Raw genomic sequence first — 24658 nt, 5'->3', positions numbered from 1 at the left:
AGAAAGCTTGCATCCGCATAATCGAGAATAGATAGAAAAAGAGAATGTGCTAGCATAACTTTGGTCGGAATTGGAAGAAATGATTGCAGCCTTCGCAACGAGCTCATCGCCACAAACACTTTCTGACTCAGCTCTTTGACATGCACTGTCCATGACAATTCCCGGTCGAGGTATACACCAAGATCTTTCACAGAGTCACAAAAAGGAATAGCGATGCCATTATAAATAACAGAAGGAATGCTCAGCCAATCAACCCTCGCGATCATTCCTGAGCTACCAATAACGATAGCTTTTGATTTTGCAGGATTGACCTTTAGCCCATATTGCCTGCTCCACTCAGAAATTGCAGCCATATCATTATTTATAGCTGCAATAGCAGAACCAAGATTTTGAAGGGTAGATGAGCGATATATTTGGATATCATCTGCATACATGTGATAGAGAGAAGAGATGTTTTGAGTAATAGAGTTAATGAAAATAGAAAAAAGTAAAGGAGATAACACGCCACCCTGAGGTACCCCAGCCGCTACATCACACCAAGACGAAAAGGATTCGTCAATCTGAATGCGCTGTCGACGGCCATTGAGGTAACTCCGAAACCAGTCTATTACTGATGGAGATATGTTAATAGAGCGTAAAAGACTAAGCAAGATGTCAAAGTCAACTGTATTAAAGGCATTGCTAAAGTCAAGCAGAATAAGAATTGTTAGCTGCTTGTTATCCATCGCCCATCGAATATCATCAGTTACTTTAGCAAGAGCAGTAGCCGTACTATGACCAGGACGAAAGCCAGATTGCAAAGAACTGAGAAGGTTATTCTTATTAAGAAAGAGACTAAGTTGTTGAGATACGAGTTTTTCAAGAACTTTTGAGAGAAATGGTAATATAGAAATGGGGCGAAAATCAGAAAACGATGAAGGGTTGTTTTTTTTAGGTAGAGGAATAATCTGAGCAAACTTCCATTCTTCAGGGAATTTGCTACAGAGAATGGAAGAGTTTAAGATATGGGTTAGAATAGGGGAAACAACGTCAAGAATTGGAATGATCATATTACGGGTAATGCTATCTACACCAACAGCATTCGATGCAATGGATATTATGCTCTTCTTAACATCACATTCAGTAAAAGACTCGAAGGTAAATGGTAAAAAGTTAGGAGTTGAGTGGGAAGAAAGAATACTAAGAGTACGTTCTTTATCGGAACTATTAATTGTATCAGAAGTAGAAAAATGTTTATTTAGGAGTTCGATATCAACGTTAATAGAAGATCTATGAGATCTATAACGTTGTATATTATAAATAACTTTAGTTTTAAATATTTCGAAACATTAAATAAAACGTCTAGCGCAGGCTCCATTGCAGCTACGCTAGGAAAAGCCGTTTAAGGCTTTACTAGACCGGAATCCCCAAGGATTTGATGCGTGACGCCCTACGCACTTAATACAGAGTTCATGAAGAAAACAATGTTTATTTATATAATCTTTATATTGTTCTTTTACTGTGAGTATATATGATGGCAATGATTCCCACGGTTTCTTGCTTCAAAATATAAGCACGCATTGAAGACGTGCCGCTAAGCGATTAAGCGTTCCGGTACGATGTCGCGTAGAAACCGATTAGGGTTATGGATTTAATATAACACACACACACTTACGCACACTCACACCCACTCACACTCATTCATTCAGTTGTGAATATCGTAACTGATTGTTTTGTATATGTTGTACTTGCACCTATTGCTTCATTGTCACAGTTTATATTTGTAATCTAGATTTGGCCTTATTACACGCTTTATATTAGCTTCACTTGTATGTTTGTATGTTTGTAACCGACTTCTTTGGACGCTATTTTGACCCACTTTAAACGGTCAGATTTCGTTCAAACTTTGTAGACATATCGAGGACCGATCACCGATGACAATACATTAAATTGAGAAGATTATTCCAATTTTCAATATAAAAAATAAGATTTTTATTAGCTTTGTTGGTTTGTTTGTAACCGACTCCTTTGGACTTGATTTTGACCCTCCTCAAACGGTCTGATTTCGTTCAAACTTTGAAGATATATCAAGGACGGATGACAATATACTAATTTGATAAGATTATTCCATTTCTTAATCTGTAATTGTCTCTTTGATGGTGAATTGGTTACCGATTAATTTTGCTCTAATAAAAATCATAGATCAAAAAAAACTAAAAAAATCGCTTTTATAAATAAACTTAATAAAAGGTAGAAATTAGTTTAGTTTTTTATACCAAGCGTGTTTTTTAGTTTGTTTGAACTATTTAATTTTTTTAGCAGATAAACCCCTAAGCAAAATAATTTGTAACGCTGTTGGATTACTAATAATATAAATAAATAACTGCCATAAACCGCATTGAGATTGCTGTCAACGGCTAAGTTGTATAGGAAAATTTAAAAAAAAAAATGGCTTTCCGGCTTGAAGAGTATTTTAGCCGACAAAACACTATCTCTGTTTAGACTAAAACATTAAGAAACATTTTGAAGAAGTTGATTATGTGTGACAATTTACATAACAAAGAAACTTTACGCACAGTACTAAATGGTTGTTAGCACATAAGGCGGCAGCGTTAATTTAACAAGAGGTAGAAACTCAGCGAGGACGAATCTGGTACTCAACATGTTAACAAATAATTACGTACGTATACGCAGTTAAAATAACTTATTGTTAAACAACCTCCGAACGGTATTAGCCTAGTGGTTAAAACTTCACATTACTTTTGCGCGCACCTTCACCGCTGAAGCAAGTGCAGCACTTGCTTCAGCGGTTTATTGCTTAAAACTTAATTAATTGCTTAAAACGCACATAACTTAGAAAAGTTACGAGGCTGGGATTCGAATTCGCCCCAACGAATGTAAAGTCGAAGTCCTACCCACTGAGATATTTAGTATTAATAAATAATAAATAATAAATAAATATACTTAATATAGTATTGGTATAGAAGTATAGATAATATAGAATACTTATGGAATGACGACTCGACGTTGTCTCAATAAATTCAATGTTCATATTAAACGTAAGCTTCTAGGTAAATCCTATTATATTGAATAACATAACATAATAGATATTAAATATCTATGATCCTATGGAATCCAAGCATACTGGCTCAGTATTTCTGCCAAGCAACCTTAGGACTAGGAAAACAGATTAAAAGCGGTGCATACCTATGCTCAATATAATCAGTATATATAATTATTCAAAGCCTTGTGGTACCGGCAGATCATAATATATATATGTCACTACCTCTCCTCTTCCCACAAGTGTCTCACAAGGTAACTAAGGAAAATTAACAGAAAACGGGCAGTAGTGTCTTCAGTTCAAAATTCAAAATTCATTTATTTCAAGTAGGCCCAGTTTATAAGCACTTTTGAAACGTCAAGTCAGTCTGTTTGTAGTGACTGTACCACCGGTTCGGAAGGCAGATTCCACCGAGAAGAGCCGGCAAGATACTCAGCAGATTGCTCTTTTTCAACATAATTTTACAGTTTACTACGAAAAAATATATATATACTAGCGGACCCCAGCGCCATCCGTCCGGCTGATTTGTGAATCTAAACCATCCAGGGTGCCATCCAAAAGCATAACAAAAAATTCATTTAAATCGGTCCAGCCGTTTAGGAGGAGTTCAGTGATATACACACGCACACAAGAAATATATATATATAAGATATATAATAATTTTTCTACCTGGTGAGAGATGAAAGTGTAGCCTGCTTCCAAGCAGCATTTTCGTTAAGAAATTCGTCGATCGTATAGTAACCACGATTTATTAAATGTGCTTTAAACACATTGTTTAAACTTGTGTATCTGCACGTCCAAAATTACCTTGGGACTACTATCTACTGCGACCACCCCCCTGTGTGCCCAGTTAAGTTTTTTGGCCGTTACAAGTGGCGTTATAGGTTCAAGTGATTTCTACCTATTGTAGTGTACTGGAATAAATATGATATTGCAAAAATCAGCGATTAGCTCTAAACAGTTACAGAGGGGGAAAGAAATTTCTTCTTTATGTGTGTGATTTTATAGTTTCTCTTAAAATCTCTTATTATTAATCTGTGTCATACGAACCGTAAGCTGTGTTATAGTGGTAAACCCCCTTCCCTACTAATCCCTACTAATATTATAAATGTCAATATAACCAATCCTCATGATTTGTACACATATTCATGGAAATGTTAGAAGTAATATAGGCTACTTTTTATTTCGACATTAAGCTAGGTTCCTTTGGAATAGAGAATAAAAGTGTTTTACGATTTTACACCATACCTAACTCCGACAAATTATAACCGAATTAAGTAAATAATTATTTCTGTACTATAGAGGTTACAATGTGTTTAATTTTGCCCAAACTTTGTGTAGATCTGATGAATGTGGTTGGAGATAGAGGACAGAACTCCTCAGCGGACAACAGCAAACACCTCATTTAAGGCTTAGCGATACTGAACACAATATTTTTTTTAGAACCACAACTAAATTGAATGCCACATCAAAAAACAAAATAAAACGCAGACGAAGTCGCGGGCAACAGCTAGTAATAGAATAAATTAAAAGTAAGTAATCAATTATTATGCTGAGTTATTATAAATCTTTTTAACAGGCATTTGGCGCCATAGTAGGTAAGTACTGAATATAAAGGTTATCTTCAAAGTAAACAAGTCTGTATATTAATAAACTAGCTGATGCTCTAGAAAAACCTATTCTGTTTGTTTGGTTAAAGTAACACATGGCTACACTGGGAAGGTCCACAAAATTGCTTTTTAAACTTATTATAATATACTATCCTTTTCTGTATTTTATCTTAATGAAGTATAAATTTAAGTGCCATTCTATAAAAGGAGAGTACTGACGCCCAGAATACAGGTTTATAGCTGAGGGGCAGATGTGTTCACCTGTTAAAACTTTTTTCATTCTATCTTAGACTACCTATAATGTTTTATTTAACAGAAGTATAGTATATGTTGTGTTTAATGAACTATATTATTGTTCATTTAGGATCTACAGGAAAATTTTAAAGATGCAGTAAGCAAGCAGTCGCCCACCACGCCGCAACACGGGTGATGTGACCATCACCTCCTTCAAAGTTTATTAATTTATTTGTTAATGTAAATTTATCTTATAAGATTAAGATACATAACTAACATATAAAGCTGAAGATTTTGTTTGTTTACTTGACCGCGATGATCTCAGGAACTACTGGGCCAATTTGAAAAATTCTTTCAGTGTTTGATAGCACATCTATCGAGGAAGGGAGACAAATAGGAGCATAGCGCTTCTTAAGAATGTTTCAAAATCGTTGGTTTTTTTTTTCTTTTTAAAAGCTTTCGCTGCATGCACTGCGTAAACGGTTAGTTTCGATAAAATTATGTAAGACAAAGTTGATCCCAGTTTGAAGTTAAAAAAAAAAGTCCTCAACAGCGTATGTCTATCTTTTAAGGTGGGTTTATTACGTGGACCACTAGTCCTTAATAATAATAATTAGCCTTTATTTCTGGTTTACAGATTTCTGTCAATTAAAAAAAAACTAGTGTGTGCACATAGATCCGGTTCCAAATCAGTGTGTCCTGCAGACACATAGGCAGTGCCGTGTGTAGGGTATGCAGATGATATAAAATGAAGAAAATCTCCAGTATAGAATAGTCAAGGTCAAAGTCAAAGTCAAAAATATCTTCATTCAAGTAGGCCCATAGTTGGCACTTTTGATGCGTACATAAGAATTACACCGTAGTAAGATGATGGCGATAACCACATTCGTAAACTTAAAACTAAAGCTACGAGGGTTCCAAACGCATCCTGGTCTAAGAAGAAGCCCACAACAAACTTAGCCAGGTGTTTTTTTTTTGTTATCACCATCTCACAATGTAGAAGAGCAACCTGGTTAGAGCAATAATTCACACCCAAGCATTTTTATCGATTACATAGTCCTTTATACTATAATAGGACTTTTCTATAAGCTTACGTTTAATACAACCTTTGAACTTTTTAAGAGACATCTCCAAGATGTCAACGGATAGTTTATTGTAGAATTGAATGCAATTTCCTTTAAACAAATTTGAATATATATATTTACCACCTGTAAATATATATACATATGTAATTTTTTGGTATATGTATTGGATATGAGCTATCTGCAATCAGTCTGTCTGAATATAAGCAGATTTGGTGTGTTGTCCATTAGTAAATATATAAGCGAAATCAGTATGGAAACTAGACTGGATTGATAAAATAATTACCTACACAAGCTACGCTTACTTTGGGGCTAGATGGTGATGTGTGTATTGTCCGTAGTATATTTATTATTTATTATTAGAAGAGAAGAGTTTAGGCCATAGTCCACCATACTGGCAAAGTTTAGATTAATAGACTTCACATGTCAAAGACACCTACCTCACAATGTTAAAATGCACAGCATTCTCAAAAGTTAGAGATGTATAGGGAGGCTGGAGAACTTAAATACTTTTATTCAAATAAACCTTTTTATCTCAGCCTATTAACATCTTATAGCTTTTATCATGTGTGTGCATTAAAGTATATGCAAAATAAATTGGTGTGCTTTAACAATTATTATTGTATAGTAGCAATACTAATAATGAGTTAAAGTAAATAAAATTGCTGATTTCTTAGCTCTGGGCTGGTATTGCTATACTGCCATACCTAACCTAGCACAAGATAGACTAACAGATAACTACACTTAAACTAATTGAAACATTTGTAATCTATATATCTATTACAGTGAGTAGATGGAGAAAGTAATATTCAAAAAGAGGGGTTTACCATAATAACAATTTAAGATTATAGTAGAATAATAATAAGTAATATTGCAAACTATGTGTTTTAATACAGTAAATTCTAAAATCATCAAGGAATTATAATGTCCTATGACTAACTATGTTTCCCTTGGGATTGCCATAGTAATAACTCATTGTAAAATCTTATTACCCGTTGAATTGGTTAGCTCTAGGGGATCATCAAAAGGAAGAAATGACTACAATTAGTAATTAGTAAGCTTGATTGAGTAAGAGTTTTATGCTCTATAAATAATATAAAAAACTCTATTTTAGCACTTAGCCCAGTCTTGAGCACCCGATTTTTATTTTTCTATTCCTCGGCAACTTTTTGATAATGAACAAAAAAAAATGAACAAAACAAAAAAGAAACGTGATTGATTATGGTTTTGACTTATAACTAATGTACTGAATAAATCATTCCTCTGAATTTATAACGGGAGGAGTGGCGATAAATATCACCCATGAACTCTGTGACGCCGGATATAAATGATTTAAGACCAATCTGGCCCCACCGAGTAAGTACTATGAATTAAAACTAAAAATGTATAGGAATAAAACATTGGAAATAAGATCGTAATCCAACTGGATACAGAAATGTTTTGAAGATAGAACGATGGAATTGTAACAATATTATTCACAAAATTAAATTAAAGGCCTATCTTACCTCGTAAAAATATTATCTTCACACACAGTCAATGGTAAATATGTTTAATACACTTTTTCACAACTATAATTATATTTTATCACAAAACCAGTTTACAGTCTAAACTTTAACTGAAATAAAAAAACACAAAGTGACAAACGCGAAGTGCGAACTACTGTTACACCACAGAACTACACTGAACAGTGAACAGTGAACGGTGAAAAGAACAACAGTGAACGGTGAAAAGAACAACACATCAACCAGAACCTGTAATCTTCAAACGACAGAGCGATTCGCGTGCACAAATAAACTGATGTTTCGACATCGATATTTTTTGAGTGGTCAAATAACATTTATGGTTATATTATTATTACGATATATCGATGTAAAATATAAGGAATCGAAAAACGTATTAAATACGATTTATATTATTTCCACTAGCTCTTCAGTTTGAAGTAATATAAATGTGTCTGTTTATCCACTATAAACCACGCAAAAGAACATGATTATTGGGTTTCATCATCGTTTAGATAATTTGAGAGATTTAAATAATTTAGCTTAATTGAGGTTTTCTGCAAGAAGTTACAAAAAAATTGCAACTAAGTCACCGAAAAATTCGACTAGAACCGAAAAAAAAAGATTCATAAGGTTTACATGTGCTAAACTTTAAGAGGTACTTCTTAGTAATGTAGTTCTTGTAAAATCGTATAGAAATCCCTGAGATTATATATTTAATATTAAAGATTTGACTGATAAATATAATTTTTAATAAAATTCTTATTAAAAAACATTATTTAATTATAGTTATGTCTGACAAGGCGAGCTTTTACGCGGAAAATATTTTTTGCAATTTTGCATGCAATTGCAATTTTAATTTGCATTTTATATCAACAAAACCCTTGATATCTCCAAAAATGAGATATTTGTAGATGTAGCAGAGTTCCCAACTAGAGAACTAGAATTAGTCATCAGATTAATATTCGAGAGATGGCCTATTGGTGCCATATCTTGCAGAAAGTCCGAATGGTTTGTTTGGTTTTTTTTTTACTAAAATACGATTTTAGCTATCAGTTTCAGCCGGCATCAGCCCTTTAACCAACTGCCAAACTATATAATTCTCTTCTCTAGGAGTGTCATTGTTCTGTGGTAAATGGTCTGTGCAGTGTCTCTGGTGGTTTATTTTTCTCCTTTTTCCGTTTTCTACCGCTGCCTACCTACTTTTGCAGAAACTCTATATTTTCATCAAATTGTGCTGAGAATTTTCAGGAAAGATACTCCCTAACGAAATGCCGAAAAAGCCCCCGAGGAACGCATTTTATTTCTACATGGTTGATTTTAAAGAAGAACAACGGAAAAAAGGCATAAACTACGGTAACATGGCAGAAGTTGCTGAAGCTGCAGGGCCACTTTGGAGGGTGAGCGATTTCTCTCATATATTGTTAAAGGTTGAAGCTACATAAACGTACCACAAAATCTTGGCGGCAAAACAAATGTATTGGAATATCTTCTCCGGATGTTGTGGTACATATTGAACAACAGCTTATATATAATATCAGCATTCAAATTTAAATAATCCGGCCTCTGTTGCTGAGTTTCTGACCTTTGTTTATCTGTCACACATGTGTCTTGTAATGTTCCCCTACAAAGATCAAGGTAAATAAACAAACTGACATTATTTTTTTGCGGGAGAAAAGGACACAGTCATCATCTATCCCTTTTTCTTACTTAAAAAGGCTAAAGTTTATTTACATTACTTATCTGTTTACATTGGCCATAGTTACGCAGCAACGTATTTGTCAATTTGTTAAGTGACTGGTAAGTTACAGGGGTATGCTGCCAGGACACTAGTTAAAATCTCTCACATTGGGTATAGGGTAGGGTCCTTTCACTAGGTACAAGACTGTCTGTGAGCACACTGTGTCCAGCAGAAAACAAGCAGCTCACATACAACTCCAATACCATAGTAAATAATGACCCAGGTTAGTTATATTTTAGTAGATCTAATTAGGGGATAAATTTCTTTCTTTCTTTCACTACAACAATTTGCCTTTTTTTCATTAGCCTCCTCAGAGTACTGACTTTATGGATGCTGTTACAGTACAAATAGTAGTTCCAGTCCAGAGTGTGGTTGCCAGTGTAATCGTAGGCCTATGAGGTTGATCAATATGCCTCAGGTTGATATTATTACTAAAAAAAAAAAAAAATTAAAGATAAGTAGGAAATTAATTAAATCTTATAGATTTCCTTTCAGACCAAAGGAAGGTTAAGGAAAGCTGCTGCAATCAGGGATTGTGTTAATATGGAGACAGTAGATGTACTCCGCAATTTCATAATATGCTCTTAAATATAATTGTTTTGATTTTAGGATGCTCCACCTCCAGTACGCACAAAATATGAGACTAGAGCTAAGAAGGAAAGACAAAAGTACAGTGGATCTGAACACAAGTTAACCTCAAATGGTATCCCTTTTGCTGTAATAGATCAACAAGCGAGGGAGCTCCAAGAAGCTATAGAGAATGAAAAGAGAGACATTATAAATATAGTAAATATGAGAACTAACAGTATGTATGACGTTTGTTGATCACTGTCGAAAAGTTATATGTAGATATTGTTGCCAAGTTGTTTTAACACATATTGCTAACTTTACTAAACTGACTAGTCCTTTAAAAGAGTTGCTGAAGAAAAATAAAGCACTATTTATAGACTTGTCTTATTAGTGAAGTGTATGGCAGAGTTATTGTCACCATTAATTGGCCTTAATACTAAACTAGGTTAAACATTTAGGAATGACTGGCACACCATAAACAATTTAAGTACAGACTACTCCTGGTGTAATATAGTTCTTGATGTCTAAAAAGGTTAATACATTCTTAATAAAATTCCATTACAAAATATCAAATTTACAATTAAACATTCATTTTATACCTTGTGAGAGATAAGGAAGGAAGGAATAAAAGGAGAACAGGTTGCTTCCGTGAAACCCTGTCTTTATCTAAAATTGCAGTTAAAAGAAATGAATAAAGGCATCATAATCAATTTGTTATAACATTTTTTTTTACCTTATGTATTAGTAAATCCAAAATTACCCTAGAATTAATATTATATAAGCTTAAAATCAATCCTACAAATGACTTCTCTCCTAGAATATGATGCCCTATGCATGTACATTAACCTGAGCCTAGTTGTAGGTGAAATAAGCATGGTGGTAGTACTTCCCAGCAGGGCTAGCACGGGCGGGAGATAAAAATTATATCCCCCGATTATATCAAGGGATATAACTAACTTGCCCACCTGCTAAATCACTGGAACATGGAATAGGAGAAGTTTACCCCCGTTTATTAATACACATATATTATTTGGATATAATTTCCTCTTGTGCGCCAGTGCTCTGAGAGTTGATAAAGCTGTGGGAGAAGATAAATTTATATTCTTTTCCTGGGGCAGTGGCGTGCACTGGGCTTCTTACCAGGGTATACATACACCTGGAAAATTGCATAAAACGGTACAAATTCTCCTCCTATTAGAGTTATAATATCGATGTTAGGGTATGCAGTGCTTTTGTGCATATATGGAGTGCGCGCCACTGCCCGGGGGATATAATTGTCTCCTGCCAATACTAGCCGTGCAGGACGAGCTCTGCCACATGAACTACTATTATAAATGTAGGTTGTGGACAGTCATAATTGCCTAACACTAACAATTTCTTGTCAAATTACACCTACCCAACCAGCTAACGAAGGCTGTACCATAAGTAAAAAACAAATATGTTACTGTTACAGCTCTGAACACAATGGATGTATACGTAATGGATGTCAACTGCTACTGCAAGGCCAGTGTGGATTATGTAGTTGGTGAGAGCACTTTGCTACGATTCAATGTACAGGAAGGGATTAAGGACTCCTATCATGAAATTATTAATCCTGGTAAGGAATAACAAAGCCATGCCCATTATTCAGTAACTTTTCTGACAATGTTTTACAAATTTCAATTCTATTGGTCACCGTAATAAAGTGGTTGATTTGAATTACCACATTCTGATTCTTAGCACAGACATTGTTTGCATACTTCAGATGAAAGTAAGCTACAGTTTACAGGCCTTCCCAGAGCAAAATTACAATTTACAAATTCCTAAATTTCGTGAGTTAAAAATGGACCTTTTAACCTACTGTACAATATGGTATTAACTATTTTAAATCCCACGCAGACAAATCTGTGGCCATTATAATTTTAATTGCAAGTTTGAGGGTGAAAATGTGTATTGTCGAGTTTTAAACAACCAATTAATATTTTTTTAACATATTTATTATATCATTGTATGTTGTATTAAAAAATATTACATATAAATACAATAGACTACATGTGAAACTGTTGGCATAGCAAACTATACTAAATATTGATGCCAATTATTTTACACACAATCCTTTAACTAAATAGGCAGGTCTTAATTTTTGCCATCCCTTTCCGTATGTAATACATAGAACTACATGTATGTTATAAAATATTCGTTTAGTTTAAGAGATTTGTGTGGATGTTGTTTGAAGTTGCGTCATCTAAGGCTAGTTTAGAGAACGTCAAGTAGATGGCGCTTCTTATACTGCATAAAACGTACAGCGAGCTATATATTTTTTAATGACCAACCAAAAATTGCAACAAAATTAATATAATAATTAAACCTATTAAGAACAAAAAAAACTACAACCATCAAAAATAATTAGATTCAATTTATTTAGTTTTGATGTGGAAAGCTAGATGGCGCTGCAACGGAAAAAACACTCGGTATCGTTGTGTTCACCCAACTAATACAAGTAAGCGGCAGCTCAGGTGAAATGTAGGATAGACCTTATAAAGGTCCCGGGTTCGATTCCTAAGGATTTTTGAAGTGGAAATTGCATCTATTGTGCAGTAACCACTAAATATAAATACTAATTCAGAATGTGTCAATCATTAAAACAACAATTTCTTTTATATGTCATATATAATTATTTTAAAACTCAAACCTTAATTGATTTCTCAAACTCTATTCTCGAATAATATTTGCCATATTTTAATAGAAAGAAATAGGTAATTTTATTAATATATTTTAAATTTTTAGTGTTTTCTTTCCCGATTTTCGATACAAATGAGCGATTTAGGGTGCAAATTGCACTGATATAGCGATTTGATTTGGTTCAGAGATTTAAGATTATAGGAGATTATGAAACTAACGGCGTTTTGCTACTTACGTAGATTTATTAATGAAATAGTTATCTTTATGACATAATTACATGCGTAACATTCGATTGCGTTACCGGTAAACAATAAAATCTAGCACTAGTGAAGTGAAAGTATCGACTTCTCTAGATAACTTTCATTCTTACTTTTATAAGCAAGCATTATTATATTGTGGTTGTACTAAGTTGTACAATTCCACTTCAAAAATCTCTTAGGAATCGAACCCACGACCTTTTTGGTAGGTCATGTAGGCTGACTCAATGTTGAAAGTTGCCACGTACTTATGGTATTTGGTAAAGCACAACGATATCGTGTGTTTTTTCCGTTGTAGCGCCATCTAGTTTGCGACAACGAAACTAAAATAACCATATCAAATTTTCGACACTTTATTTTCTTAGGATAAACGCTTTCAGTCATACACACTGTTCAGCGTAATATATATATTTACCTATTATTCTGTAATAACCTACAGTATAGCCTAGAATGTGCAGAAGGCATTTTTTTCCCCAGGGAGAGAATAAAATTGTATCTTCTCCCACAGCTTGGTTAACTCTCCAAGTAATGACACAAGTATATAAAAAGCTCTTGTATGTAAACTATTACTTCGCGTTATAAATTTTATATTATATCGATGGTACAGCTCTTTTCTAAAGTACGAACATAGTTTTTATCTTTATATATATAATTCTATTATGCGTGTGTATTTCGTGAACTCCTCCTAAAGGGCTGGACCGATTTGATTGAATTTTTTTGTATGCGTTTGGGTGGCACCCTGGATGATGGCGCTGCAGTTGGTATCTAGGTTATTTAGTATCTATACTGAAACGGCTGATTTATTCAGGTACGAGTCTGATTTGAAAAATGATTTCAGTGTTGGATAGCCCATCTATCGAAGATAGCTATAAAGTATATACCATCACGCTAAGACTAATAGGAGCATAGCACCAATGAAGAATGTTTCAAATTTTTTTTTTCTTTTGAGTGTTTATATTATCAAAATTAAGCTTAATTTGCTATACTCTGCGAAATCGCAGGCATCGTATCGCAAAATACTCAGGAGAATCTGTATAATAATTGTTTTAATAATTATTTATTTCAACAAGTTAATTACACCATACAGATTCTCCTGGTTTTCGCAGAGTATAGCAAATTAAGTTTAATTTTCATAATATATCATGGATTTCCGCAACGTACCGCCTGCTTTTATCCAATATTTGAGAGCTTACGCCACGTGCGCTGCGCAAACGGTTAAAGTTTCGATAAAATCACGTATGAAATAGTTTTTCCCCAGTTTTTGACAGCAGGTTTCTATCTTTTAAGATTGACATTTACGAGGTCGCGAGGTACCTCTTATGTTATATAGATTGTCTTCTACCCCCATCCAGGTTCGATTCCAGTGGGCTATGCTTCGGATGTTAAATACGGTAGTCAGGATCTCGGTCTTAATATGCCAGACGAAACCGCTAAGAGGTCCAACTACATGCAGATCTTGGCTAACATCATCGACTACTTGAAGCAACAGGATCCGAAGTCGGATGTTCTGCCGCCGATATTCACTATGCCGGACAAGGTCGCTGAAGTACAGAATTTCATACTGCAGATGTGCCGGCGAGCGGGTAAGCCAGTCAATTTCCATCTTCACCGAGATCCAGTGGCGTGCATAGAGGTTATGCACAGGGCATGCAGGTGGTATAAAATGAACAAAATCTCCAGTAAGAAGCTATAAAAACTTAATGGTAGACTTTTATAACTCTTTCAATGTCTAAAGTTTTTTATAACTCGTACGTGGAGATTTTTTTTCATTTTATATCATGAAATCTATCTTGGAGAGTTGACTTCCCACTTAGTGCATACCCTGTGCATACCCTGTATCTGCCCAGATCCCAATAAATAAATAATATATATCGACAATTAACACACATCGCTATCTACCCCAAAAGTAAGTGTAGCTTGTGTTATCGGTATTAAGATGACTGATGAATATTTATATGTATACGAGCTGTTACCCGCGACTTCGTCTGCGTCTGATTTTGTTTTTATCGTATTCAGTATCGCTAAGCCTTAAATGAGTACATGTGACTGTCAATTAATTATAGACAAATAATTTGCAATAAAATAAAATTGCGACTATAATTAAATATCTAAGCTATCCTATCTCTTAAGTTGGACCAGACTGCTCACGGTATGCCAATTTAATTTAAAATCGGTTAAGTAGTTTAGGAGTCCATCGCGGACAAACATCGTGACAGGAGATTTATATATATTAGATTGTAGTGGAATAAAAGAAAGAAAGAATAAGAGGATAATTTGAATTTAATTGTTTTAGAGGTTAACGATAACAAATAAGCAAACGAACCAATCTTTTATTATTTATGTTCCAGGTGAAGACGACTCCCTGTTCCGCATTTACCAGCTGGACACGTTATTCTTCAATCTGATCAACGCCATCAGAACCCGCCCCGATGAAGGGTTCCCGAAGGAGTCACTCGCCTTGGCGCTACTCAAAAAGGACGGTTTCAAGTATACTCCGGGAATCGGGTGTGAGGTGATTCTCCATAAATAATAAGGGTTTTAAGTTTGTAGCATGCATTTCTTAAATTGTAATTTAAATTTAAAAAAATGATTTCCCGCGAAAACGCTCGTTGGATGTCATGGCCGCACTCGTGACGTCATAGGCAGCATAACTTGATATGCGCAGAGATTTTTTGACTTTAAAGTCATAAATTTAAATTCGACGTTTACGTGCATAGAGGGTATGCAAATTATATAAAATTAAGAAAGCTCCAGTACGATTTATAAATAATTATGAGTAGGCTTTTTATAACTCTTACAATGCCTTAAGTACGAGTATTATAAATACTCGTACTGGAGTTTTCTTCATTTATATCATCTGCGTACCCTGTTCATACTGCATAGTGCATATGCACGTCACCGCGGATCGCTAGATTTTTGCAGTTTCTTACTGCGAATAAAAATAAAAATACGAGACAAGCTTCCATTTATAAAAGTTTTTTTTTTCTTTTTTTCAGCATCACGAAGAGAACGATAAATCGGTGGAATGCAGTCTATCGCGCGTTAAACGCTGGGTTTACACCATCCTGGACAGCTGTTGCCCCGTCGCTGGAGTGGATGCGCAGCCTGGGAAACACGTGCCGGCCGATTTTGATCTAGAAGTAAGTTCTAAGGAAGGGCCCAAAACTTAACGATAAAATGGTACCGGCCAAAAGCCAAGCCAACCCATACACCCGTTCTAGGAAAATAAGGAAAAAAAATCCATGTCACTTAGTTAAGTAGTAATAACCATTAAAAGTTGAAATTCGACACCCTTGATCGCATTTTTAAGTACCGTGATCACAAATTTCACAATTTGGCAGTGAATTTTATGTGACGTCATCTAGAATAACCGTGTTATAAATCGAAACTACAAATAACAATAAAAAACTGTTAATTGTTAATTTAGTAAAATAAATTAAGTTTAATTGAGTCATGGTTTACAAAAATTTTGTCAGTTAACTTTGACACTTAATTTTGGAAAAAAAAAAGTATGATACTACCCTTGAATTTGAAAAGAAGGCCCATTTACTCAAGATATCAAAATGGTGCAACACTTGCCACTTTTGTTTCCTTTGTGTTATGGGTACTGAGATAACTGATGAATAATTTTATGATTAATATACATAAATACTTATAATATATGGATAAACACTCGGACACTGAAAAACATTCATTTTCATCTCACAAACATTGTCCAGTTGTGGGAATCGAACCCACGACTTAAAAGTGATTATACAATAAAAGTGATTGCATTGCAGATTGCAACCAATAGCGGTTTCTTGGGTGTTTTTAACCCACGCCATTAAAGAATAGATTTATAAAAGGATACCTGTTTGATCGTAGTAGATGCTCTGTCTGGTAGACAAAAGAATCCCTTATTTTCATTTTTATTTATTTTTTATGTTTTGAGGATTTATTTTCCTATATTTATTGTGTTACGTAGTATATTGTTATATGACACATATTTATTATTTGTATTCATTCAAAAGTATGTATTTTGTATATCAGTTGGTTTTATTAATTATATTTATTTACTTAATAATTAAGTATTATTTTTGGTTATGTTTAATATTTGCACCACCTTATTGTGTCCTTGTCGTTTACGCCATTTTATTGGTTGCCTGGAAGAGAACACTACGGAGCGATTGCCGATTGCGGAGGTTGCCGAATTATAATCGCTTTGATATGAATGTTTATCTTATTTTTTTATTCAACTACAAGTAAGCCCTTGACTACAATCTCACCTGGTGGTAAGTGATGATGCAGTCAAAGATAGTAGGTGAATTTCTTCTTCTTCTTCTGCTTGCGGCTCAGGTTCGTCTGGTCCCTGGTGTCACGTCGACCGGCTACGATCTATTGTGTACAATTTTTTGAATTTCTTCTTAAAAACAATAGTGCGATTAAGAAGAATTGCTTATGGAAATATATTTTTTTTGTTTTTCTTATTTATTTTAACATATTTGTTTTTTTTTTCTATTTTAAAACATTATTTACACTTAATATGGTTTGTATGCAAATTTTTATTTTGTAAATAATTTCATCTGACACAAAACTATTTCCGAATGTCCCTTTAATCGTATTATTGCATGTTTCAGAGTATTCACGTGTTTCAAGAGCAAAAGAAAATCAGGAACGCTCCAAGTATTGCTGGATACGGGGTAAGCCATTCAACCAAGTTGATCATACAATTTTATTCTCACTATTGATGTTCCACGAAAGTTTTTGAAGCATAAACCCACCACGACGCTTATATGTTTGGGTTGGCGGGTTTTAACAATTACTTTGACATGTTAGTGATACTAACCGGATTCGACTCCATCCTTGCTGTCATCAACCTCACATAAAGCTAATACTTTTCTCTCACTAGCTGACTCACTAACTCACTATTCAGTTCACTTAATAATTGACTACTCACAAAAATACAATTAATCTCATTTTTAATCCCTATGAATACTGACATTTTCTATCTCCAGGATGACGAGCTAACCAATCAAAGTTTTAGCAAGCTTGGTTTACCATTTTATCCATACTTAAGTAAAAAATACAATACAAATGTATTAATTTGTAAATCCTGTCAAATATCATCATCGGTTTAGCGGTTCAACCAAACATACTACTTTCTCATTAACAAAATCAATATGGTAGTTTGTGATAATAACCGAGACCTAATCATTGTTACCAACAGCCAAAATTTCAAATTTATTTTTACTCTTTATTTGTACACCACATTAAGTTCAGTAGGCCTAGCACGGGCAGGAGACAAAAGTTATATCCTCCGACCAGTGGCGTGCACTTCATACATGCACAAAAGCACTGCATACCCTAAAACTTTTGTGTAACTCATAAAGGGAAGGATTTTTCAATTTTATGCCATCTTCCTTCTTTATGCATACCCTGGTCAATAACCCTGTGCACGCCACTGCCCCCGACTATATCCTCTGACAGAGGATATAACTAACGTGTCCACCTGCTAAAACACGGGAACATGAATAGGAGAAGTTTATCCCCGTTTATTACTACACATATATTATTTGGATATTATTTCCACTTGTGCGCCAGTGCTCGGAGAGTTGATAAAGCTGTGGGAGAAGATACATTGTTATCATTTCCCCGGGGATATAATTGTCTCCAGCCCAAGCTAGCCGTGCAGGATAATAAAAAAAGAACAGACACTTCAAGTACGCTCTGGGATACAAAAGGCGGCCTTATCGCTAAGCAGCGATATCTGCCAGGAAACCTTTATCAGGAAAACTAAAAAGAAAAAGAAAAGGTTAAAAAGGATTAACAATATTTTAATTGTTTTTTTTTTCAGCAGGCCATGTCGTCATGCAACACGACTCTCAGCGATCATTTCGACACGTCATATTCAGCCCTTAGCACAACTATAGACAGTAAGCCGAAATCTAAAGTACTTTCTTAAATAAAAAGTAAGAAGAGCGTTCATAAACTACGTGAAATGTTTAAGAGGAGTGGATCGAAATCTCATCTATTGATGAGGGGGGGTCTCAGCAAATATCACAATTTTTTTTTTCCTTTTTTGAAACAAAAAAACATTAACCAACGTAAGAAACCCACGTTTTGAAAATCTCACGTGAGATTGGGGGTTATAAAATTAATATTTTTATACAATAAAGTGTCATAGATTAAATCATATTTTTATATTTCAGGCCAAAAAGAAAAGAGAGTCCACAAACCGCTCCGGATGCCGAAGACCAATTGTAAGTGTAACTATAAAAGGAACAAGTTTGTTTTTTACTACTCTATTCTATACAACCTGGCTATATGGCTATTTTTACATATAAAACAAAGTCGCACCCGCTTAGATCTTTTTAACTTCGCAAAGGATTTTATTATGTAGTATAAAAGCATATGATAGTAGAGAAAAGCAAAGAAATTCATAGATTTATAATGTGACGTCGTAACACAACAACCAAGCGAAAGCTTCTTAAGATATTGGACGAAGCTTTCCGCGAGAATACCATTGACTGAAACGACTATCGGAACAATAACGGTCGACTCGACACTTCACATGGAGTGATCTCGTGGGCAAGGTCCCAGTATTTAGATACTTTTGCTATTCAGTTTTTACGAGATTGTGGAATAAACATATTTTGTGGGCTTACATTGCAAACGCTGGCTGAACCTTTCGAGATAGATGTAATTTGTGTACAACGGAATTATAAAAATTGCTTAGGTTCGAAGCCTAGGCGATTCCCTAGTTCATCTAGTTCCTTCACTAGTTTCTATTTATTTAAAGTTAAAATTATTCGCCTCAAATATATTTATTTAATGTATTTAGTACTAACAAAGATGTTTGTTACATTCAGGCAAATAATAAGCGTTTAAATGCAAACCTTATTGTTTTGTTTAGACGCTGACCGATTTGCGGCTCCTGAGCTGACAGAATTCTCCGGCGCGACTCCGCTAGCGGGCCGATGTAAGTATAACAAACTCAAAAAACTAAAGGCATTTATAATATTAGTATGGCAAATGATGCAAACGAAACTATAGCGTGAGATAGAAAAATATATAAAACAAGTGGCGCCATCTAGTTTGCAATGTGACAACTTTGTCAATTTCAATGCGTCAACAAATGCAGTAAAAACGTTTTAATTTTTACCGGACAACAGCAGAGCAATTTGTTTAAAAATATATGACTGTGTCTATGCATATATACTCCACTTTTTTAATAATATTATGAATATTAATGAAAGAACACGATAGCGTGACGTAAAATTAAGATGGCGCCGTAATATATATATTTTTTAAATAGTACTAATTGTTTTAATTATTTTTCAGGTCCTACCATGCCTGGCAGCTTCACCAAGCTCAAACTTGATGATGATGAATAAATTGATCGCCTATTAAATAATATAACCTACACTTAGGCCGTTTTGAGAATGTATTCCCGACAGGTCGTGGGCGAATATTATTTTATGACTATATATATAACTTTAATGTAAAAAAAAAAAAAAAAAAGGTTACTCGTAGAGTCACTTAAAATGTCATTCTCTGGAGGGTTTTGGTCTGCACCTCCCTGGAGCTTAAAAGAAGTTTTAAAATGCTGCATGCCAATAAAAGTAAATTCAAAGGTTTTGGATACATGTTTGTTGCCGTCAATCGCTTATGCGTGCCAAACCTGGAAATACACCTATCGTATCATAAAAAATAAAATCAAATTTTGTCAAAGGAGTATGGAGAGAAGTGTGATGAAAATAAAAAGAATTCAAAAAATCCGCCATGATGTCATACGACAAAAGACGATGGTAAAAGATGCCCTTCATTACTCCCAAAGATTAAAATGGCGATAGGCAGGCCACATAGCTAGGATGGTTGACGACCGTTGGACATTAAGGCTGACGTCATGGCCAGGTCCTGCAGGCCATAGAAAGGTAGGCAGACCGTATGCAAGATGGTCTGACGATATCGCTAAAGTTGCCGGCATAAACTGGATGCAAATAGCCAAGGATAGAGACCGGTGGTCATCTCTGGAGGAGGCCTTTACCCTCGCATGAGAGGGGTTCCTGCTAGAAGTTATATAACACCAGATAACAATTATTAATTGAATCACTTGTCATTTTTTTTTTATTTTTCTGTTAATTTTGTGTTGTTGATGTTATCAGTATGTTGTGAGCAAGAATTAAAAGGCTTTTTTATTTTTATTTTTTTTTAGGAAAAAATGGTTGTATTAATAAATATATTTAAATATAATAAAAAATTGTGATTAAAAAAAATATATATTTTTACGTTTAACATATTTTCCACTGAAATTTATGAAAAGTTAGAATTTTATGATATAAGAAGAAATGGCATATAAAAGTCCGACTACCTACTACTAGGGTTTGGCGTTTATATATAAGTTATAAATTTAGATTATTCTCTATTCTATACAAGTCACATCTGTGTTAGATTTAAAATTAACGCAGACTAAAGCGGCCAATGTTTTTTTTTTTTCAAACCTACTTTCAAAAACGCTGAGATTCTAAATTCGTTTCGTTTTTTTAGCATATAAGTTAATTACGGAGTTTATGTAGTAAATCGACTTTCAACTGGTCCGTTTGAATTAAGAAATAAGAAATTTCAGTTTTTAAGAATGAATGGAAACTCTTTTATTGTACACCGAGAAAAAAAATAGGGATATCCGTATTGGAGAAAAAGGGTGCAATTTGGTGGCCTTACTTAATTTTACGCTGTCATAGCGTCTGATGAATAAAACTCGCGGCGCTTGCGGTACTATACGGTAAACTCTATTCTCTATTTGTAGATCTGTGTAAGTAATACTATATGTGTGTAGAAAATATGACAATATGGTCCTTTCAAATACTCCTATAATTTAAATTGAAGTATTCGGCCGCGTCTAGATACACCCTTATTTTTTTTAACTATAAGAGAAATAATGTTGTTTCCCTCAATTTCATTGAACGCTTATTCAGACGGTTCGAGTCTTATGCGATTTAGCAATTGCTCAACTGAAATCGAACTGTGTGAACCCGCTTTTATCTTGAAGTGAGATCGCCACAATTAGCAACTTGTCATCTAAATATTTGAAAAAAAATTTTTAACCCTAAGATGGCCTAATGCTATAGGGTAGTGATAAATAAAAATTAAAATATTATTTGAATTCAAAAACAATGAGAGGACCATTTCAAAATTTTAAAAGGTATTTACGGAATGTATATTTTTAACCTGATATAACTTCGGTGTTTATATTTTGTGAGCAAACACTGTTATACTCATTTAAGAATAGATTATACATATATGTAATGTCTTTCTATCAGTAGGTTTATTCTATGGCCTATTTCCCTACCTGACAAGTGTTGGGTACCCTAAACGTTGGTTTTGTCACTTTCTTACTTTATGTCGAGTGACAAGGACAACATTTGTGAAAAAGTCATCCGACAGCTATTATCAGAATGGTGAGATAGGTCCTAAGGATCCTAAAATAAACGTGAAATAGTACGTAACGTAGTGTTTTGTCACACTGAAGTGTGACTGAGAGCACCTTTTAAATGTAGGAGCGTTTCAAAACACTGGAAAACTATTCCGTCGTTATTCCACGTTAATTAATGAGGCCCTATGAATCTTTAGTCGATATCTAAAATACAATTGTATAGAAGCAGCCGTTATAATTTCGTGATCCATCTATCTATCCCAAACTAACAAAAAATACGGACGTTTTTTTGCCGTGTTTGGACGCCTTAATGAATCTGCGATTTGGAAATAGTTGGAGTTGAAAAAAAAATCATATGATAATTATATGCTTGAGGAAGATTAGCTAAGTTTGACGACCTCCCTGGCGCAGCGGTGAGCGCTCTGAATTTTAGTAGGAGGTCGCGGGTTCGATTCCCGGCAGGGGCCATTTGATAATTTCAGAATTTTCTCTGGTCTGGAATTGTGGATTTTGAAATGAATTTGATTAAAGGTATGACTACAATACCCCCGTAACAGGTTAGCCCGCTAACGTGTTAGATAACATCATCACTTACCACCAAGTGGGATTACAGCCAGGGGCTAACTTGTAGTGGAATAAAAATAAAATAAAGTAACGCCTGCTTCTATCCAATACGAAAATGTTTTATATTTTCTTGAACTGTGATGAATATGATTAAGCTACTATTTTAGGTGTTATAACTAATGGCACAGTGCTTACAAGAGAAATTGAAGCGCGTTTGTGTAATATGGTGTCGACCTCCCGTAGTGTCGACTTTTGTTGTGGTGCGGGCTGAGGTCTTATATACCAGTGGAAGGTCCCCGGCAATCCCGGGCAGGGGCAGTTTAGGCATATATTGTAAAGCGACCTAACGTTCCGGTACGATGCTGTACCGGAACGTTAGGTCGCTTTTCGTAGGAAGCGTAGAACGGATTAGGGGTATAAGTTTAATATAACTGCTATGCCCGCTACCATATTTAGACTGCTTCATCATTTACCACCCGTTGAAATAGCAGTCGAGAGCTAATAAAGAAACGCCCAAAAAACTCGCTTGTTAGTGTCAAGTATACAAATAAGTTACGAAATACGCACTATTGACACGTGGTTTCGTAATGTTGTTAACATTAACGCATTTGGCTTGGAGGTGCCAACGATGTGTGCAAAGACTTATAGTCTTTATGAGGAGCACAGGATTGATATTGTTTTGCTTAAAATGCTTAAATTGTTATTTTGTAAGTAATGTAAGGATATGTAGTAACTTTAACCCATCATTTATGCAATGTAGTACCTAACCTGAGATATCCTACCTTCGTTTGCTTATACTTATTCGAACGCGTTAAAGTGAACTTCAATTTGTATGGAATGAAAAGAGCGCCATCTATTGACATTATTGATAACGTTCGCGCATTCGAATACGCATTACACACACGGCGCTTAGGGTGTCAAGTATGAGACTTTCTACTTACGTCTAAAGTTAACTACGATTTATGTGGAATCGCAAGAGCGCCATCTCGTGACAGTATTTGGCACTCAACAGTGAGATAATATTTTGTTTTTTTTTTATTTAAAAATGATTTATTGATTTACAGTGTATATTACGTATAATGATTCCTGTGTTATCGTAATCAGACATAAATAGTCGCGTTGTTTATTTTCTAAGTGATTTAAAAGAAATAATTATAAAGAGCTGTTCTTTTTTATAATTTTGATTTTGTTATTTCAAAAATATAATAGTTAAAAAGTACATTTACTAGTACAGCACGGCTAGCATGGGCGGGAAACAATTATCTCCCCGGAGAAAGGGTGAAAGTTTACCTTCCACAGTTTTTTGACTCTCATAGCACTGGCGCACAAGTGGAATTAATATCCAAATAATATATGTGTATTAATAAACGGGGGTAAACTTCTCCTATTCAACGTTCCCGTGCTTTAGCAGTTGGAGACGTTAATTATATCCCCTGTCAGGGGAAATAATTTTTATCTCCCGCCCGTGATTGCCCTGCTGGTATCTCTCTAAAAAAATAGTAGTTTTGAATACTTTTAACGTCGGATCCATCGATGGGATAAGACGTAATTCGATCCTATATTTGACGATTGCGAAATTAGCTAACCTTACGTTTAATGAACAATTTACTTTTTTTGTACATTAGAAAAATCTGTTGATGAATGTTGTTTATTAAATACATCCTAGCATTGAATTTGTATTATTTTCGATGACGTGGGGACGTAACGGGTGGGTACCCGTTTGAAACCTGTTTGTTTGAAATTAATTATTTGAAATACACCCATCGTCTCCGTTAGCTATCCTTGCTAACGGGGATGCTATATATACACAGACACCTGAAACTTAACTGTAAGTAAACATTACAGGGTTTATGTGTGATGATGGACAGTGGATTTCATACTTTTCAGTACACGTGGATTAAAAAAAAACGTTTTAGTAGAATTTTTATTTTAGTTACATTTTTATTACCATTAAATAAAATTAATATACCATAAAATACGTTAGATAC

At 34.6% G+C, this 24658-nt stretch overlaps 2 protein-coding genes across 3 annotated transcripts in view; one reads left to right on the top strand and one right to left on the bottom strand.

The window, feature by feature from the left end:
• LOC120631684 (alpha-(1,6)-fucosyltransferase) overlaps positions 1 to 7622 on the bottom strand; it is a 44311-nt gene extending 36689 nt beyond the window's left edge. The window contains exon 1 of the mRNA XM_039901352.1: positions 7472 to 7622. The gene's annotated coding sequence lies outside the window, so the exon portion shown is untranslated. The remainder of the gene's footprint in view (positions 1 to 7471) is intronic.
• A 1003-nt stretch (positions 7623 to 8625) lies between these two features.
• Positions 8626 to 20421, top strand: LOC120631668 (protein maelstrom homolog). 2 transcript variants are annotated; one of them, XM_039901336.1, is made up of 11 exons: positions 8626 to 8865; positions 9816 to 10011; positions 11230 to 11373; positions 14047 to 14277; positions 15043 to 15206; positions 15691 to 15834; positions 17311 to 17373; positions 18528 to 18606; positions 18883 to 18933; positions 19587 to 19652; positions 20015 to 20421. In XM_039901336.1, exons 1-11 carry the CDS (start codon positions 8737 to 8739, stop codon positions 20065 to 20067), a joined length of 1320 nt encoding a protein of 439 aa, XP_039757270.1. In that variant the 5' UTR covers positions 8626 to 8736; the 3' UTR covers positions 20068 to 20421. The 2 variants fall into 2 exon arrangements, with proteins under 2 accessions (XP_039757270.1, XP_039757271.1); XM_039901337.1 differs by lacking the exon at positions 8626 to 8865 and adding an exon at positions 9322 to 9429.
• The last annotated feature ends 4237 nt before the right edge of the window (positions 20422 to 24658 follow it).

This window comes from Pararge aegeria, chromosome 18 (genome assembly GCF_905163445.1).
Source record: "Pararge aegeria chromosome 18, ilParAegt1.1, whole genome shotgun sequence".
Classification (NCBI taxonomy): domain Eukaryota; kingdom Metazoa; phylum Arthropoda; class Insecta; order Lepidoptera; family Nymphalidae; genus Pararge; species Pararge aegeria.
The sequence above is the reverse complement of the archived record's forward strand: the minus strand, read 5'-3'. Positions and strand labels throughout refer to the sequence as shown.